The 19,944-nt window shown below is 34.8% G+C and overlaps 1 protein-coding gene across 1 annotated transcript in view; it reads right to left on the minus strand.

The window, feature by feature from the left end:
- Positions 1-19,944, minus strand: part of LOC106074827 (DNA-dependent protein kinase catalytic subunit-like) — a 91,571-nt gene that overhangs the window by 13,461 nt on the left and 58,166 nt on the right. Inside the window, exons 64-96 of the mRNA XM_056018603.1 lie at positions 18,615-18,730; positions 18,324-18,455; positions 17,361-17,540; positions 16,662-16,749; positions 15,274-15,400; positions 14,004-14,142; positions 12,746-12,823; positions 12,096-12,206; positions 11,250-11,378; positions 10,065-10,163; positions 9,842-9,954; positions 9,628-9,705; positions 9,414-9,491; positions 9,200-9,277; positions 8,986-9,063; positions 8,665-8,742; positions 8,451-8,528; positions 8,237-8,314; positions 8,023-8,100; positions 7,809-7,886; positions 7,595-7,672; positions 7,381-7,458; positions 7,167-7,244; positions 6,953-7,030; positions 6,743-6,816; positions 6,529-6,630; positions 5,619-5,727; positions 4,855-5,041; positions 3,972-4,113; positions 3,435-3,631; positions 2,546-2,714; positions 1,603-1,766; positions 547-669 (exon numbers count right to left, since the gene is read on the minus strand). Of these exons, the coding sequence (XP_055874578.1) occupies positions 547-669; positions 1,603-1,766; positions 2,546-2,714; positions 3,435-3,631; positions 3,972-4,113; positions 4,855-5,041; positions 5,619-5,727; positions 6,529-6,630; positions 6,743-6,816; positions 6,953-7,030; positions 7,167-7,244; positions 7,381-7,458; positions 7,595-7,672; positions 7,809-7,886; positions 8,023-8,100; positions 8,237-8,314; positions 8,451-8,528; positions 8,665-8,742; positions 8,986-9,063; positions 9,200-9,277; positions 9,414-9,491; positions 9,628-9,705; positions 9,842-9,954; positions 10,065-10,163; positions 11,250-11,378; positions 12,096-12,206; positions 12,746-12,823; positions 14,004-14,142; positions 15,274-15,400; positions 16,662-16,749; positions 17,361-17,540; positions 18,324-18,455; positions 18,615-18,730 (3,593 nt within the window). The remainder of the gene's footprint in view (positions 1-546; positions 670-1,602; positions 1,767-2,545; positions 2,715-3,434; positions 3,632-3,971; positions 4,114-4,854; positions 5,042-5,618; positions 5,728-6,528; positions 6,631-6,742; positions 6,817-6,952; positions 7,031-7,166; positions 7,245-7,380; positions 7,459-7,594; positions 7,673-7,808; positions 7,887-8,022; positions 8,101-8,236; positions 8,315-8,450; positions 8,529-8,664; positions 8,743-8,985; positions 9,064-9,199; positions 9,278-9,413; positions 9,492-9,627; positions 9,706-9,841; positions 9,955-10,064; positions 10,164-11,249; positions 11,379-12,095; positions 12,207-12,745; positions 12,824-14,003; positions 14,143-15,273; positions 15,401-16,661; positions 16,750-17,360; positions 17,541-18,323; positions 18,456-18,614; positions 18,731-19,944) is intronic.

Here is a 19,944-nt window from a genome sequence, read left to right on the forward strand (position 1 = left end):
TGTCAAATTTGGTACACATATTCAGAGATAAATAATACAGAGAATCAGCTAGTTTTAATGACTTTATCTGAAGAAGTTTTTTATATATGATCTTTTTGAAAAAAAAATGTGGATGCACTTTACAGGTAAAAATAAAAAAATCACCCTTTTTTAAAAAATTATAAAATGCACAATACTAAGGGAAAATGTATAAAATCTAGCTAGCTCCTTCCAGCCATCTTTATACTTTAAGGTGTAAGTATTTTTAGCTTTGAAATTTATCAATTTTGAAAAATTTTAGAATTTTCCTATATGAACTAATTTTTGTTTATTTTCAAGATGGCCACCATTACCATGGCAACCCGGAAACATTAGACAACATTCAATATATATTTTTTTTTATTGAGTTGTCATATGATATAATATAAAAAAAGTTATTAAATTAAAGCAAATATAAAAATAATAAATTTCGCACTCCAGTAACCCCTTAATGACATTTTTTTTTAAATATAGGAGATAATAATGGCTTTTTAAAAATAATTTTTCTCATGAAAATTTTACAAGTACCTGTGGATAATCCTGTGCAATTCGTTCTAATAGAGGGGAAACAACCACAGACTCATCTTTGTCCATCAAAGCAGTCATCTGACTTGTCCACATCAAAAACATCCAAGATGGGACTTCTGCAGCCTAGTTAAGACAAAAGAGGTAGAGAAATACAAATAGATAAACAAAACAATGACAGTGGCAATAAATTGATAGAAAGAGCTGCAACCTCTCAGTGCAATCATCTTACAGAAGACAAACTTGGTTACAGGAGAAACAATACAATGATTAGTTTTTGTTCTTTTTTCTTCTTTAAAAGTAGACATAATTATTACTGTTTCATTAAGATATTTACGTAAATGTCTACATATATGTGTTGGGCACCGTGGCCGAGTGGTTAAAAGCTTAGCTTCTGAACCTGGGGTCCTGGGTTCAAATCTTGGTGAAGACTGGGATTTTAAATTTCGGGATTTTTAGGGCGCCCGAGTCCACCCAACTCTAATGGATACCTGACTTTAGCTGGGGAAAGTAAAGGCAGTTGGTCATTGTGCTGGCTACATGACACACTGCTCATTAACCGTTGGCCATCATCTGCCCTATAGATTGCAAGGTCTGGAAGGGAACTTTACTTTACTACATCTATGTAATAATGTGTTATGCCTATTACATATGCTAGTATGCTATGCCTGTAAAAATTGTATTATAGCCTATTATAACTCTATATGAAGGCTTTTATATATCACTCTTATAGCGCTTCACATCCAATAAGTTGGCATATAATGTACAGAACGAACACTCATTTTTTACAATGTAACAATTCTTTCTTAAGCTCAGAAATGTAATTCAGATACTAATATGTTTCATTTTCAATTTTTGTTATTTAATGGAAAATCAGCCTGTAAAGCAAAATCTTTCAAATTGTTTCACTGCAATAAAATTTACCATAATGATGCTAATCAAAACGTTATATTTAACTGACAACAAAAAAGTACCAGTCAGCCAGCCAATCATTCAGCCAATCAATCATCTGCCACCAAAACCATCATATGCAATAATAATTCATTTATTGTACTTCACCTTTTTTATAAACACATCCCAAACATCAGGAAACAGTTCAGACAGCTGAAGCAGTCGAGGGAATCGTTCCCTGGCTTCTTCACTACCACCTTTCATAGCATTAAGCAAACACAGCACTATAGTCTCAGGGAAAAGTGTTCGGTCACACTCCTTTGGAAATCTCTCTAGATAAAATACATTAATTTAATTTTAACAAAAAAGAGACATTTACAAACTATAAAATGTTATACAATTTTAAGGCTATACTGATATTTGGTACTAAAATGAAACATGGTATTGGCACTTGTGTAAAACATAATTTAAAAAAATAGAATACAAAAACAAATTTTTATTTGAAAGATAAGTGAAGAAGATGTCACTGATTCTTTGAGTAAAGGCAGAACAATAGAATATGTTACTAGCAAGGATGATGTTTTATTGTAATCTAATAATGCCAAATAGACTTAGAGGCCTTTATTTTAGTTCTGTTTGACTAAAGAATTCTGACATGATCAACATAAAAGAAAAACACAAGTGTAAAATAATTAAATGCCAGACAATTCTTTACAAGAAGAGTGATTGTTCTTTATTTTGGTAGTAAATTGGATGCAGGACAAACACATTTTTATAAACAAGATAACATTGCATTAGTGGTTCCCCTTTTTTAGTTTATTTCCTGGGACTGACTCAAAAAATGTAAATAATACAATTTCTTACTACATTTGTGAACTTTTTATGAAATTCGAATCGATGAAATGCCCATTCATTTTCCTTTAAAATAAAATCAAATATGTTAGATTTTTCAATAAAATAAAAAAGTTGTGTTAGTTTTAGTAACTCTACCCCCTTGAAAGTTTATGTTTGTTCAATCAGAATAATTTGCAATGAAAGAGTTAACACTAGAAATCAAATTTCAAATAAAATGAACAAAATTGAAATGAATGAATTTATAAATACACTTTACTCATTTCATTCCCAAGTATTAAATATTTATCACAAAATTTAGCAAGTCTCAGGTTGGCTTCTTCCATAGTTATGGCTTGTCTTTTTTTCTCATTAAGCTGTTCATCCATATCCTGACAAACTGCTGCTTTCAAATAGTTGTATCCCTTATCAACCAGCTGACAAAACATCTGAATGGTGTTGATAGAACATGAAAATGTATAGTTTGACTATTGGTATAATAACAATTTGAGTTACTTACAAATATTCCAATAAATAAAAAGTAAAACATATATAGGTCTATGGTTCAACACAAAACATTTAAGTAGATTTCATTTTAATAACAAGTGGTCCATGGGCAGAAGATGTGAAATAATACTTATTTCTATGACAGATGGCTGACCAAGGTATCATGTCATCATCCAATAATCTACAATTATTACTTTCTCTAATAATTTAAACCATTAGGAATTCAGTGAGTTCTGGGATATACTTACATCTTGAGACATTTTAAAATCTCCTATTGAAAAACATCCAGTCCATGGGCAGATGATGTGAAATAATACTTGTTTCTATGTCCAATGGCTGACCATGGTATAGTGCTATCAGCCAATGACCAACAGTCGCTAGTTTCTCTAATGTTTTAAACCATAAGAGTTAAGAGAATTCTGGGATATCTAAAATCTTGAGACAATCTAAAATCTCCTATTAGAAAACATACAGTCCATGGACAGATGATGTGAAATAATACTTGTTTCTATGTCCAATGGCTGACCATGGTATCATGTTATCAGCCAATGACCAACAGTCATACTTTCTCAAATAATTTAATCCATTAGGAGTTCAGTGAATTTTTGGATATCCTAAAAACACGAAAGATAAAGTTTTACAAATCAAGTTGTACAACTTACTTTGTCTTTAGAAACTTCCATGCCCTCAGGGGTGGCAAGTGAATAACATTTTTTTAGAGTGCCTTGCTGTAAATCTGGCGAATTGTTGAATTCTAAAACTCCCTGAGCTAGCAAGCCATAACCCTCGCCAGTTAGGATTTGGTGTTCTAACCTCAAGTCTGATCTCTCTAGAAGTATTGCATATTCTTCAAGCTTTTCTGTGAAAGATGCCCAGATTGATCATAATTAAAGAAAGATTGAATCAAGAATTTAGCAAAATTATACTAAGTATCTAGTAGTCATGGTTATATTTATTTGGGGTCTTTATTGTTAACGATTCGTTGTTAATTTTAAGTCGGGTTAAAATACTAAAACAAGTCAACATTTTAATGAAAATTAACAGTAAACATTCTTAGCTACTTGTCATGTCTTGCAGTAAGTAATGTCATAACACAAGTACAGAAACAAATCTATAAAAAAGAAACCCCTAAAATAAATTAGCTTTTGAGTGCATTAAAGAAACAGGAAAAATAACATGCAGAGTAATTGTCTGCTCACTTAAAAGTTCCAGTGTTGTTGCAATCTTGGAAAAAATATCATCTGTCCATGGATGACCTTTGCTCTTGGCACTGGATTGGTGAGCCGCTGTGTACAAATGAGACCATTTGAGAAACAGTTCTTGATCTGAATTTTTACAAACCTGGGGGACAATGGAATATGTAATCACTATCTTCTGCCAGCTGTGATGAGCTAACAAATTTTAATATGTTTTTATTTTCTCAATAAATGATTTTTAAAACTTTGAAATGAGTCAGTGATCAAACCATGAAAATAAAAATTAACAAATGAACTTTTTTTACAGGCATTATGAGAGAAAAATAAAATGAATCTAGTTAAGTGCCACCAGTAACTTTATTGCTACCAGCTAACATATAATAGGAACTATTGCTACCAGCTAACATATAATAAGAACTATTGCTTCCAGCTAACATATAATAAGAACTATTGCTACCAGCTAACATATAATAGGAACTATTACTACCAGCTAACATATAATAAGAACTATTGCTTCCAGCTAACATATAATAAGAACTATTACTACCAGCTAACATATAATAGGAACTATTGCTACCAGCTAACATATAAGAACTATTGCTACCATCTAACATATAATAAGAACTATTGCTACCAGCTAACATATAATAAGAATTATTGCTTCCAGCTAACAAATAAGAACTATTGCTACCGGCTAACATATAATAAGAACTATTGCTACCAGCTAACATATTTTAAGAACTATTGCTACCAACTAAAATATAAAAAGAACTATTGCGACCATTTAACATACAATAGGAGCTATTGCTACTGGCTTACATAAAATACGAATGTTTACAAATTAAACTAGAGAAAAAAATATTAAAGTGATCAGATGACTACTCACAGTCTGTGTGTCTCTCAGCAGGCGTAGAGAGAGGGTATAATTGTTTTGGGTCTGACAGCAGTCTGCCATAGCCAAACGCAGGGAAGCCTTGGCCTTGTGCAACTCAGTTATAGTATGATTTATATTCGTGTCAGGATCACTACTATCTCCAGATAACTGATCCAAAATAAGATTGATGTAAGCAACTCTGAAATAAAAGGGAAACATTTTTCTTAATAGCCTCTCCTTTCTCCCCCTTGTATAAGACTAAAAATCTAAAGTGGCTAATGGTTAATAATATTTCAACTTACTAGTAATTGGTACTAAAAATTATACTGCATTTTTCAACATGCAAAGATTTTGACTAATTTCTTAAAACTGTATATCTTTGACTTATTGCCTATAAATTCACAGCTCTAGACCTTACTTCTTCTTCTTCTAGCCAGCTTTATTGCTGCTGAGCTGTGAACTCTTTTGCAGACTGTGCCAAGGAAAAAAAGTGTGCTGTTTTCTTCAGTTGTTCAGCACTGCCGTACAGGCTGTTGGTTATGTTGGGCTGTAGGGTCTGCCTAAGGTGGATTAGGGAGGGGCATTCAAAGAGATATGGTTTACGGTTTCAAAGGGGTGGCTGCAGTGTCTGCAAAGGGGGAGTTGTGTGGAGTTTATTTTGTTCTTGTGGTAATTTAATAGTGGTGAGTGTCCTGTTCTTAGTTGGAAAATTGTAGATTGTTCTTTGCGGGGGAGGAAGTTAGACCTTACAAGATGAAAGAAAGTTGCCAGTATACCTATTATGGGTAACATCATCCCACACAGGCACTGGGTCAAGGAGTTTGTGTGGTAGTCTTCCCTTCCAGGCATTGATTAACAGAGTGCTTGCTGAAGGCAACACTTTATCTGTTCAGTGAAATAAAGAACATTGCACAGACTAAATAGTTTTAACATTGTTATGTTGTCTTTTAATAAAACACCCAAACTATTCAGTAAAACATGTCTACGATTGCAAACCTTTCATGGAATATAGAAAAATATCTTGATTAAAATTTAAAAAAAAAGATAAAGCATGCATTAAACATACAGCTGTGACTGTCTATGTTGACCTAAACCAGCTGATAAAGAAATTATTCTAAAAAGTATAGCCAGATATAAAGGTACAACCTTTACAACATGCCATTAATAGACCTAACCATGACTGGACGCCAAAATGTTCAGCTACAACTGAAAAAATGGAGGCGTTGTGGCTGAGTGGTAAAGCATTTGGCTTCCGAACCTGTGTTCCTTGGTTCGAATCCTGGTGAAGACTTAGATTTTTAATATCGGGATGTTTGGGTGCCCCTGAATCCACCCAGCTCTAATGGGTACCTGACATTAATAGGGGAAAAGTAAAGGCGGTTGGTTATTGTGCTGGCCTTGTTAACCGTAGACCATAGAAACTGATGACCTTTACATCATCTGCCCTATAGACCACAAGGTCTGAAAGGGGAACTTACTTTTACAACTGAAAATGATGAAATATGGATATAGTATCATGATTCTGAAAGTGCCAGTTATCTATCTAAAGCAACAGCAAACAGAGAGACAAATGTAAAACTGTCAAGATGTTAACTTTGACATGAATGCCTCATTTCTTGTGAACAGAACTACCAAGGAATCCAGAACAACTTTTTAAGTTCCACATAACTTTGTTTTTCTACTTACGGTCAGGACCCACAGAGTCCAGAAATTCTTTCAGTTCCACTAAACTCTGTAACTGTTGCAAGTTTTTCCTGCAGCTAGAGACCAAATAGCTTTGTCTTTCTACTTACGGTCAGGACCCACAGAGTCCAGAAATTCTTTCAGTTCCACTAAACTCTGTAACTGTTGCAAGTTTTTCCTGCAGCTAGAGACCAAATAGCTTTGTCTTTCTACTTACGGTCAGGACCCACAGAGTCCAGAAATTCTTTCAGTTCCACTAAACTCTGTAACTGTTGCAAGTTTTTCCTGCAGCTAGAGACCAAATAGCTTTGTCTTTCTACTTACGGTCAGGACCCACAGAGTCCAGAAATTCTTTCAGTTCCACTAAACTCTGTAACTGTTGCAAGTTTTTCCTGCAGCTAGAGACCAAATAGCTTTGTCTTTCTACTTACGGTCAGGACCCACAGAGTCCAGAAATTCTTTCAGTTCCACTAAACTCTGTAACTGTTGCAAGTTTTTCCTGCAGCTAGAGACCAAATAGCTTTGTCTTTCTACTTACGGTCAGGACCCACAGAGTCCAGAAATTCTTTCAGTTCCACTAAACTCTGTAACTGTTGCAAGTTTTTCCTGCAGCTAGAGACCAAATAGCTTTGTCTTTCTACTTACGGTCAGGACCCACAGAGTCCAGAAATTCTTTCAGTTCCACTAAACTCTGTAACTGTTGCAAGTTTTTCCTGCAGCTAGAGACCAAATAGCTTTGTCTTTCTACTTACGGTCAGGACCCACAGAGTCCAGAAATTCTTTCAGTTCCACTAAACTCTGTAACTGTTGCAAGTTTTTCCTGCAGCTAGAGACCAAATAGCTTTGTCTTTCTACTTACGGTCAGGACCCACAGAGTCCAGAAATTCTTTCAGTTCCACTAAACTCTGTAACTGTTGCAAGTTTTTCCTGCAGCTAGAGACCAAATAGCTTTGTCTTTCTACTTACGGTCAGGACCCACAGAGTCCAGAAATTCTTTCAGTTCCACTAAACTCTGTAACTGTTGCAAGTTTTTCCTGCAGCTAGAGACCAAATAGCTTTGTCTTTCTACTTACGGTCAGGACCCACAGAGTCCAGAAATTCTTTCAGTTCCACTAAACTCTGTAACTGTTGCAAGTTTTTCCTGCAGCTAGAGACCAAATAGCTTTGTCTTTCTACTTACGGTCAGGACCCACAGAGTCCAGAAATTCTTTCAGTTCCACTAAACTCTGTAACTGTTGCAAGTTTTTCCTGCAGCTAGAGACCAAATAGCTTTGTCTTTCTACTTACGGTCAGGACCCACAGAGTCCAGAAATTCTTTCAGTTCCACTAAACTCTGTAACTGTTGCAAGTTTTTCCTGCAGCTAGAGACCAAATAGCTTTGTCTTTCTACTTACGGTCAGGACCCACAGAGTCCAGAAATTCTTTCAGTTCCACTAAACTCTGTAACTGTTGCAAGTTTTTCCTGCAGCTAGAGACCAAATAGCTTTGTCTTTCTACTTACGGTCAGGACCCACAGAGTCCAGAAATTCTTTCAGTTCCACTAAACTCTGTAACTGTTGCAAGTTTTTCCTGCAGCTAGAGACCAAATAGCTTTGTCTTTCTACTTACGGTCAGGACCCACAGAGTCCAGAAATTCTTTCAGTTCCACTAAACTCTGTAACTGTTGCAAGTTTTTCCTGCAGCTAGAGACCAAATAGCTTTGTCTTTCTACTTACGGTCAGGACCCACAGAGTCCAGAAATTCTTTCAGTTCCACTAAACTCTGTAACTGTTGCAAGTTTTTCCTGCAGCTAGAGACCAAATAGCTTTGTCTTTCTACTTACGGTCAGGACCCACAGAGTCCAGAAATTCTTTCAGTTCCACTAAACTCTGTAACTGTTGCAAGTTTTTCCTGCAGCTAGAGACCAAATAGCTTTGTCTTTCTACTTACGGTCAGGACCCACAGAGTCCAGAAATTCTTTCAGTTCCACTAAACTCTGTAACTGTTGCAAGTTTTTCCTGCAGCTAGAGACCAAATAGCTTTGTCTTTCTACTTACGGTCAGGACCCACAGAGTCCAGAAATTCTTTCAGTTCCACTAAACTCTGTAACTGTTGCAAGTTTTTCCTGCAGCTAGAGACCAAATAGCTTTGTCTTTCTACTTACGGTCAGGACCCACAGAGTCCAGAAATTCTTTCAGTTCCACTAAACTCTGTAACTGTTGCAAGTTTTTCCTGCAGCTAGAGACCAAATAGCTTTGTCTTTCTACTTACGGTCAGGACCCACAGAGTCCAGAAATTCTTTCAGTTCCACTAAACTCTGTAACTGTTGCAAGTTTTTCCTGCAGCTAGAGACCAAATAGCTTTGTCTTTCTACTTACGGTCAGGACCCACAGAGTCCAGAAATTCTTTCAGTTCCACTAAACTCTGTAACTGTTGCAAGTTTTTCCTGCAGCTAGAGACCAAATAGCTTTGTCTTTCTACTTACGGTCAGGACCCACAGAGTCCAGAAATTCTTTCAGTTCCACTAAACTCTGTAACTGTTGCAAGTTTTTCCTGCAGCTAGAGACCAAATAGCTTTGTCTTTCTACTTACGGTCAGGACCCACAGAGTCCAGAAATTCTTTCAGTTCCACTAAACTCTGTAACTGTTGCAAGTTTTTCCTGCAGCTAGAGACCAAATAGCTTTGTCTTTCTACTTACGGTCAGGACCCACAGAGTCCAGAAATTCTTTCAGTTCCACTAAACTCTGTAACTGTTGCAAGTTTTTCCTGCAGCTAGAGACCAAATAGCTTTGTCTTTCTACTTACGGTCAGGACCCACAGAGTCCAGAAATTCTTTCAGTTCCACTAAACTCTGTAACTGTTGCAAGTTTTTCCTGCAGCTAGAGACCAAATAGCTTTGTCTTTCTACTTACGGTCAGGACCCACAGAGTCCAGAAATTCTTTCAGTTCCACTAAACTCTGTAACTGTTGCAAGTTTTTCCTGCAGCTAGAGACCAAATAGCTTTGTCTTTCTACTTACGGTCAGGACCCACAGAGTCCAGAAATTCTTTCAGTTCCACTAAACTCTGTAACTGTTGCAAGTTTTTCCTGCAGCTAGAGACCAAATAGCTTTGTCTTTCTACTTACGGTCAGGACCCACAGAGTCCAGAAATTCTTTCAGTTCCACTAAACTCTGTAACTGTTGCAAGTTTTTCCTGCAGCTAGAGACCAAATAGCTTTGTCTTTCTACTTACGGTCAGGACCCACAGAGTCCAGAAATTCTTTCAGTTCCACTAAACTCTGTAACTGTTGCAAGTTTTTCCTGCAGCTAGAGACCAAATAGCTTTGTCTTTCTACTTACGGTCAGGACCCACAGAGTCCAGAAATTCTTTCAGTTCCACTAAACTCTGTAACTGTTGCAAGTTTTTCCTGCAGCTAGAGACCATCAGAGTTGCTGTATTGCACCAATCCTGTCAGTGGAGAAAATAAATTCAAACTGAAATGAGTGTCGCATGCAAACTAAAATAAAATAAATAGCATAATTACGAATTTAAAAGTGTTCTAGATCTAGTTCTAGTACCTGTAAAAATCCCCTGAAGGCCATATTGCAGTAGTGTCGGGACCTGTCATAGCTCTGCTGCCAGAGTGACATCAATGCTAACTCACTACAATAACGATTCTATGAAAATAAAAAATGTCAGAAAAAAAAACTTTTACAACACACAGGTTTAAAAAAAAAATTTTCTTAACACGTAACAAAAAAAGTAAAGTACCTTTTCATATTTTGTAATCTATAGGGCAGATGAGGTATACATTATCTGTTTCTGTGGCCCATGGTTAATGAGGGTGTAATGTGGCAAGCACAGTTACCAACCTTCTTTACTTAATTGAATATTTTTTAACTCAAAGATGCCCTAAAGATCCCAAAATTAAAATTAACAGTTCATCAGTCTTCACCAGGATTTGAACTCGTGATCACTTGGTTAGGAAGCTTAGTGATTTACCACTCAAACTACGCACCCCAGTCTTAACACATGATGATAATGAAATGAATGCAAACATCCTAAATAAATATTTTGCATCAGCATTCTCAGCAACAGGACACAAAGACATATTTCTTAATTTAAACCAAGTTGAAAATAGGAGATATAGCAAGAAAAGGGGATCCTAAAACAATTAGCTAACAAAAAAAAAAAATTAAGTATTTTGACCTGATGGTATTCCAGCTAGATTGCTCAAAGAATTAAGCAACAAGCTAGCTCCAATGTTCAAAATACTTTTTCAAGAATCACAAAATCAGGGTAGAGTACCATCACTCCCCTATTTAAAAAAAGGAGAAAAATCTGATCCAGGAAACTACAGACAAGTATCACTGACCAGCATCACATACCAGAACGCATAATATGTATGATAAATCACTCTGACAAACATAATGTACTAACTCCATTCCCACATGACTTTAAATCAGTTGTTACAATGTTTTATAATAAATAAAAAGTTATCATGGAATACCCATGCTGACCAAAATTATTTAAAAAATCAAAGAAAGCATTTGGGTTTATTTACACATACCAAAATTATCTCCAGTTATTAAACTTCTGTCAATGTATGGTAATGACAACAGAGTTCAACAAAGCATGACCAGGTATTTAGGAGCCAGGCTAAGGATATTTTTTGTGTTGTTTCTTGTGAAAGAAGTGTACAACTCTAAGCTTTTCTTTAAATCACCACTATCAATTTTGTTCAACACTACAACTTTACTAACCTCTAAATGTTGTTTTTTCTGTAAGTCTGTCATGCAGTTGTCCACAAAAGTCAATAAAGACTGCTGGTTTGCATCCCCAGACAACAAGAGCTTCAATTTGCTGCGTATAACATAAGGCAAGTACTGCTCCTATCAATACAGATATCACACCCATATAACAGAAGAAACAACATTAGTTATATCTACACAATAGTTTATTCCCATTGTTTGTTTTAAAACCTAGAAAACGTAAAATGAGATTATCTCAAGTAAAAATGTGCCAAAATTAAAATTAATTTGATAAGAAAATAATATTGTAATGTATCTAAAATTAAACAACATAGTTTTGTCGAAATTCTTCAGGACCAAATGTAACACAGTAAATTAATAAATTTTGATTGTTATATTAGATGTGAGTTGTGGCTTGAATGTTTATAGTGCTAATGTTTTAAAGGGAAATAAGGTCTGAAGAAGAAAGTCAACATAAAGTATTAAGATTTTTGTGTTTATTGATTCTGAAATTGAAGTATGGGAAATTCTAGCAAGTATTAATCTTTAAGTTGTCTTGTATTGAAACAATAAAGTGTCTTCATCAAGTATAAATAATCAAAAGTTTTTAAAGCAATTAAAATGTTTAGATTATATTCACTTCTGCTCTGTCTTGACATATATCAAAGGAAAAATTTGAGCCAAATGGCTGGAATATAACAAAAATTAATCTGCCAGTTAAGTGACTAATAAACAACAGTTAGATAGACTCATACAGAGCCAAGACACCTGAAGAAAGCTGGTTGATGGTCTATGTCCCAGACTGCACCACAGGCAGAAGTGAGATGAGATACTACTAATAAATTTCTTTTGGGTTACCTGATAGAAACCATCATCCCAGACACGATCTAAGTTTGGCTGATCTGAGCTGTCCACGCCTTTGACAGATATTGTCTCAAGGTCTTTCCACTGTGACAGATGATCAAGGCACTAGAGAAAATAAAGAGTTAATTGGTATGAAAAAATATATAAACGACATTTTGACTAGCATGCTGAACACAGTGTTACATAAACTCTAAAAAAAACAACACATAAGATGAATTTATGGCCCCACAAAACAAAAATATTTGTTTTTTAAATTTATAAATAGGTCATTTGAATTGAATTTTGTTTTTAATTGTAGTTTTTAATTTTGTTTTTAATTGTTGTTTTTTTTTTGTGCCAGTGGGGGGAGGGGGGGATTAAGGAGCAGGATACTGTGCTGCCTTTAGGCGCTCAGTAAAACAGCTCAGCTCAATTCATGTTTCGAACTCAAACCTTAAAACCCTATGAATAGGTTGCCAAGTGATTTATGCTTTTTGGCCCTTCATACCACAAATTTGAGAAGCAACATATGATGTACTGTAATGAGCTATTGATATATGTGTTGTATCATTTCAGGCTGATTTGTGGTGATGAAATGTTATTTTTAGGTAAAAACTGGAAAATTCCACAAGAAAAGTACTAGAGCATGACAAATAAAATTGTACCTCCATCCTACTGATATCCCAGAAGTCAACCTCTGCCTCCAGTGGATCACCATCCTTCCAATCTTGTTGAGCTATAATCTAAAACATCAAGATTCAAACAAATAAATTACCCATAAATGACACTTTCTTCCTTTCAAGTAAGATCTCATTACAAACATAGAAACATAGAAGACTCAAAAGTAAAGTAGCAATTATTTATAAAACACTGAACCATAATCTTCAAATACAAAAACAAAATTTAATAAAATACTCAGAAAGACACAAAGATAAAAGCACATTCCTAGCTCCATATGCTAGGACAAATTGTATAAATGCTCCTTCTTCCCTAGTGCTGGAATGGGTTGCCTGAGCTAACCAGGAAAACCAGTGACTTGGCAGAATTTAAGTCCTTGGTTAACATGCATGACTAGAATGATGCAGGAACACGGGTAGAACTTAATTATCTTTTTTATTTTTTTTTTTGAAGTAACGTCTGTATTTTATAAGATAAGATAAAACAATATTGATAGAATGTAATTTCTCATTTGTATCTTTATACCTTTTAAGATCTAGACTGTAGGGCAGCCACTAATTCTATGACCATGTTACACAAGGTGTCATGTGGACAACACATTGATCAATGGTCTTTACATTTCTTAAAGAATGTCAGGTATCCCCTGGAGCTGTAGTGAACTGAAGGGCTTCCTTAAAATTTAATTTGGAGCTGTAGTGAACTGAAGGGCTTCCTTAAAATTTAATTTGGAGCTGTAGTGAACTGAAGGGCTTCCTTAAAATTTAATTTCAAGCTTTCTTTGGGAATTCTTAGGAGCTCCAAACTAATCCATTTCATAAAGAAAAAAAAAACTAGTCCTTAATCTTTCACTATGGTTTATGCTTCTAGAATGGTGCAAAACAAAAATTTATTAAAATATTTTTTAAATGCAATAAAAATGAAGGTTGTAAGATAATTTTTAGAAGATGTTATCATTTTCAAATATTTTACTTAGGTAGTGACACAGTTTTACATGTGCACTGTGAAGTCATGTGCACTGTGAAGTCATGTGCACTGTGAAGTCATGTTCATTGTGAAGTCATGTGCATTGTGAAGTCATGTGCATTGTGAAGTCATGTGCATTGCATTGTGAAGTCATGTGTATTGTGAAGTCATGTGCATTGTGAAGTCATGTGCATTGTGAAGTCATGTGCATTGTGAAGTCAGATATTTTGCACACAATTGTGTATTCAGCACAGAAGCCAAAGACTGGACTATTTCCTGTACCTGAGAATAAATCAAGTTAGCAGTTTTGAAGTCTCCCCTAGCCTCAGCCTCAATGGCTTTCCTAGTTTGATCCTTGGTACCCAGCTGGTCACTAAAGATTCCTTGGACAATGTCAAACTCATTGGCTGACTTGTACAATCTGCAGGATGAGGAGAAATGCCCCAATGAATAATACATATAAAATACTTCTTTAGAATATATTTATGTTGAATTCAGATATCAACTTCTTTTCAAACATTTCTGTCTCTTCTAGCACACCTTTTGCTACTTAGCAGTAGTAACGTAGCTCCGTAGTCTGCTGACTAGTAGACAAAAAGCAGGGTGTTCTTGTCAAACTGACATAAAGAATTATAGTTAGGGTAATGTCTAAGGACTTAGTTATACTGATTGTTAAGTTAAAAGGGACTGTCTGGGGTGGGTTACTTTGAGAGGTTGTAATAGAAACGTTCCACAATTTCATACTTATGGCAACAGTGTGTGCAGTTGGATAGGTAACTTAGAATTGAATCTATTTTCAGTTGATTTAAAATGTTTTTATCAATTCTAGTCACAATAAAAAAACAGCAGAAAGAAATAATTCAACAAACATTTTAAAAACTTCATCCACAATTTACACAACACAAATAAAATGTTTTTTTTTTTTGTTTTTTTTTTTTTTCAGGTTAAATAAGTATATATCCCTGAAAGATTTAGAACTAATGATACATGTTACTGTAGGAAAGCATTTCTTCTAGTGATAAGCAGCCTTTGCAAACATTGCTAAATAACCAGTTGCCCTTACAGGTACTTTTAATATAAGTGTGGTCTAAAATCTAGACTTTTGCAACCTTCACTAATGTTAAAAGTTATTATTATGGCAACCAAGCTTTTTAAAATTCTACCCCTACAGTCCTAAAGTTCAAAGACTTGAACAGACTACATGTAAATTAAAAAACAAATATTAAAAAACCTATTAAAGAATGTCTGTATATTCTATTTCAGTATACAAAGAGTATATAGTATAGCCTGCATATTTGTAATCATTGAATCTAACTTTCAATTTAACAATTTCTATTTATTCTTTCACTTCTATCTAACTAATTAAGTTCAAAGGCTTGTCTCCCATGACATTAAGGACCAATTTTTTAAATAATAGCTAAATTAAAGAATCAAAACTAATAAAAAAAACAAAAAATGACTGCTTATTAAAATTTAAATTCGTTTTAAATTCTATCAGATTTATTAACACTATAAATTGATTGTTTAACTGGACAAGGAACACACAGATCACCTGGATAGCTGTATCCATTCAGCCAGTTCTGGTGAAGGTAAACTTCTAGTCTGACGTGACTTCTTGCTTCTGTTAGCCACTTCAGTGGAGTCTGATTTAATTAAGTTTTCTTCTAGAACCATTATACCTTAAGAGAATATTTCATAAAATGCATTAACTTTCTAGTTTAACCCTTAAAACGCGTGTGGAAGTTTAGCATCTAAACATCAGAATTGTAATTGTAATTTTGTATGTACTCATTGTAAAAAAGCTCAGCACTTTAAGGGTTGAAGATTTTAACTTACATATGTAAGGATTTCCAGAGAGCTAACATGGAACTACATATGATCAAACACTAATCAAACTATTTAGACCAATCTATAAATTTAAGAGCAATTGGTATGGTCCACAAAACAATATCGATACGATAAATTATTCATTTTGAAATTTTCAAAACAATTTCCATAGCACTTTTGTTTTTATGCCTTAACAAACCAACAGATTCTCCACCACCACTAAAAATGTTTAATTTATTGAAAGTCTCCCCTTTCAGACCTTGTGATCTATGGGGCAGATGATGTTAAGGTCATCTGTTTCTTTGTCCAAAGGTTAAAGAGCAGGTTGTCATGTGGCCAGCACAACGACCAACCATCTTTACTTTCCCCAACTTAAGTAGGTACCCATTAGAGTTGGGTGGAATCAGCAGTGCTCTAAAAATCCCGAAATCCAAAATCTTGGTCTTCACCGATATTTGAACCAAGGACCCCAGGTTCAGAAGCCAAGCGCTTAACCACTCAGCCAAAGCACCCCCTCTTAATTTATTGACAGACCAATAAATTGTATAAATGTCAAATAAATCACTGAACATTGTAAGTTCAGTATATAAATGTAGTTAATTCACTTAGAGATTTCATGGGAAACTTTATACACATTTTATTCTCAACACCACAATGGATATAAAGCCTGTGGCCATGAAGCCTTTCCTTTTATAAGCAATATCTGATGGTAAAGACCTTCCTTCAGAGAACATTACCAGGAAAAAGAAGAAGAGGCAGACAGTGAAAGCTATGTGAAAACAAATTAAAGAATGGATGGGCCTGTCATTGAAAGAGATTCTATTCAAAGCAAAAGGCAGAGAAAAATGAAGAAAGATGATTGACAGATCATGTGTGATGCCTCAACTGTTCTATGGGTCAACAGACAAAGAGATCAATGATAAAGTTAACTATGTTTCAAATGAGCAACCAAATTTTATCATCAAATTGTTAGCATTTCCTCCCATTATCTCTACATTGATTTCATGAGTGTCCTAACTTATTAGACTACAATGCAAATTAAGTATCAATGGAGCATTCAAGAATATTGAAAGTTAGAGTTTTTTTCACTAAAAATGACTAAGTTCTAGTTACCTAAACTTTGTTGATTACTGGTTATGGAACTTGTTCCTACATCACTGGCAGATACTTTTAGGCTGGAGCGGAGCTCATACAGAATAGTCTAAATGAAATGAAACTAAAGTTATTTTATTCTAATAGTAGCAAACAGATACTTTTAAGAACTATTCTAATGTATATTACAGTTGAAGAAGTAACAATAATAGTGACAGAATAGTCTAAATGAAATGAAATCAAATTTATTTTATTCTAAAAGTAGCAAACAGATACTTTTAAGAACTATTCTAATGTGTATTACAGTAGAAGAAGTAACAATAATAGTGACAAGGTTGTGATCTAAGATGAATAAATACCCTAGAGTCATTAAAGCATAGAATGATTTGTCTGAATCAGGAAAACCAAAATGACCTAGCAAAGTTTATGTCTCTAATTAATATGCACAACTAGATAAATACATGGATATCTGTAGGACGTAATTATCTTCTATTTTGAAAGAGTGTCTTTAATTTTTAAGATAAGATAACATTTTAAATAGCATGATTATTATAACAGCTACTGGTTATGTCTGCTAAATACCAGAAAATGTTCTAAAAGTTAGAATAGTATTACACTAGTAGTCTACTAGTTTACTGATTTTAATCAATTCTATTAATTTAGCTACAGACTGATCAAAGCCATCACTTAGTTTAGAATGGACATTAAAAAAAAACTTACCAGAATTGATCCAAGAAAGGGTGGAAAGAAGTAGAGAGATTGTCTCAGTATGTGACTGATGCTATCATTGATTTGTTGAATCAGTTGCTCTATCTCTGTTTCTGTCTTCAACTTGTCCATTTCACAGAAAATGGCTTGAAATAAAGAACTAAACAAAAGCCTGGCCACTGTGCTGTCACGCTAACAAAAATACAAATACCATATAAGATTTTGCCTTTCATTATTTAACATTAAATATAATTTTTTTTTATATTTAGCAATAAATTTCAAAGCTACCCCAAAAAAAGCTATAACTATGGCTATTTAAAATAATAATAATTTTAAAAATTTCTCACGAAGACATTCTTGGATTCACATCTTTGTATAAATAAAGATTTAGAAAGTACCTAACACCCTTATAGCAAAAAAACAAAGCAGCAGCCCATTGAAGAAGATACCCTTCAGAGGTGCTGACAATGGATATGTCACAGTTTTCACAAGCCTGCCTCAAACATCACAAGCCCTCAACTGGAACCCCCAAGGAAAGAGAAAGAGGGGATGGCCCAGAAAAACATGGTGCCTATATTTGGATGCAGATGGTCAAGATGTGGGGATATTTAGACTCAGAAGATGCCTGCAGGAACCTTATTGGTCTATGCTCCGGAAGAAACAACGGGCAAAGATAAAGATGATAAAATCCTTTGAAATTAGGATTGCATTGGAGGTGGACATTTTTAGCTTGTTAAAAATGTTTAGCACATTTATGCTCAAATGGGGCTTAGAAAATTTGTTTCTACCTGCAGTGCTAATAAGTGCACAAAAATTATCATATACCTTTTAAGAAACATATCTTATCAGTTCCTTATTTTTTAGGCTGAACACACCAAAAATACTAGATAAATGAGTACATTTAACTAAATTATTCTTATTTTATTATGCCTTAATTTTATTAAGCCTTAATGTTTTAAAAATCTGGCTACATACATGAGCCAAAGCTTGAAGAGGAGCAATGATATACTGATACTTGATCTGAATATCTGGCAAATCACCAATACGATACTTTCTGTAGAGAGTCACTTGATTTTCTCTGCGAGCTTTCTGTTCTTTTAATATTTCCTGAACAAAAAAATTGTTTAGATATTAAATTTTTTTTAAAGGAAAATTATTATTTTAATTTCTTTTTTGGTAATTACTGTACCAATCATATTCATTGTAGGTGACTATATGTATTGAATAATAGACTGATAGATTTATAAAATGTGTCATTTAACAAACCTCTCTTAATGTATTTATCTTTACATTTCGTCGGATATAAAACAGAGACTGTGCTTGTTGGTCTTTGACAAACCTTCGCCTCAGGCGCCAAATATCCTCATGAGACTGAACAGATCCTGTGAAATATATAAGAACCCAATGTAGCTATGTCTAGTATGAAATTACCTGGTTATTATGTCACAGACTCAGTCCTGACATCCTAATGACCTCCATGTGATTACCAGTAAGATGGCAAAAATAGAAACTGAGACACATGAAAGAGGTTGAATTGGAGAGGGCATAATGAAGAAAATAAAGTATTTGCAATCTTACTTAAGTATAGATGTATATTGGAGATTTTCTTTGTTGGATACATACTTGAGGAACTGTATTCTGGATTTCCTTGGATATCAAGTATCATGTGATTTGTTATGTGATGTATTAGTTATGCCTAGCAGAGGATAGCTGGATGAATAACTGTATAACTTTATTTTATTATATATCATTTATTACAATTAAAAAAAAAGTCCCAACCGAACTGGCTTTGAATATGTAATGGGACCATATGGCTCTGCAGAAAACATCAGTGATAATGGCGAGCGTTTGATTTCTCTCTGCGCATCCAACAGCCTTTCAATTGGAAACACATATTTTAAGCACAAACAAATACACAAAAAAACATGGCGATCACCAAATGGAGAAACCTTCAACGAGATAGATTACATTTGCATCTCCAAACGATGGAAGTCATCTCTGTTAGACGTGCGGACCCGCAGAGGAGCTGATATCGGCTCAGACCACTACCTTGTCAGTGGCAAATGTAAGCTCCGATTGAAACGCCAACCAAAACGAGCCACACGACCCCGCCCATTTAATGTAGAGAAGCTTAAAGACGGCAATACTGCAGCACAGTTCCAATTGAAACTAACGAACCGATTTGAGGCTCTTGCAGATATATTGACCCTTGAAGAAGAGTGGGCCAACTTCAAATATACCACTATTGGGTGCGCAGAAGAAGTTATCGGAAGGAGGCGAGGTTCATACAAGGAATGGTGGATACAAGACAGAACATGGAAATTGATAGATGAGAGGAAAGAGGCCAAACGTAGACGAGATCAGAAAAATGAAACACAGGATCGCAGCCTAGCGGAAAAAGCCTATAGGGAAGCAGATCTGAAAGTAAAGAGAAGCTGTCGGCAAGATAAACGGGACTGGATTGAGCAGAAGGGACAAGAGGCACAAGCAGCTGCAAGCAGAAATGACACAAAAACCCTCCATCGTATTGTCCGAGATCTCACTGGAGCAAAGAGTGGACATGGGGCACCAATAAAAGACAAGCAAGGCAAAACTT

Source organism: Biomphalaria glabrata, chromosome 2, assembly GCF_947242115.1.
Source record: "Biomphalaria glabrata chromosome 2, xgBioGlab47.1, whole genome shotgun sequence".
Classification (NCBI taxonomy): domain Eukaryota; kingdom Metazoa; phylum Mollusca; class Gastropoda; family Planorbidae; genus Biomphalaria; species Biomphalaria glabrata.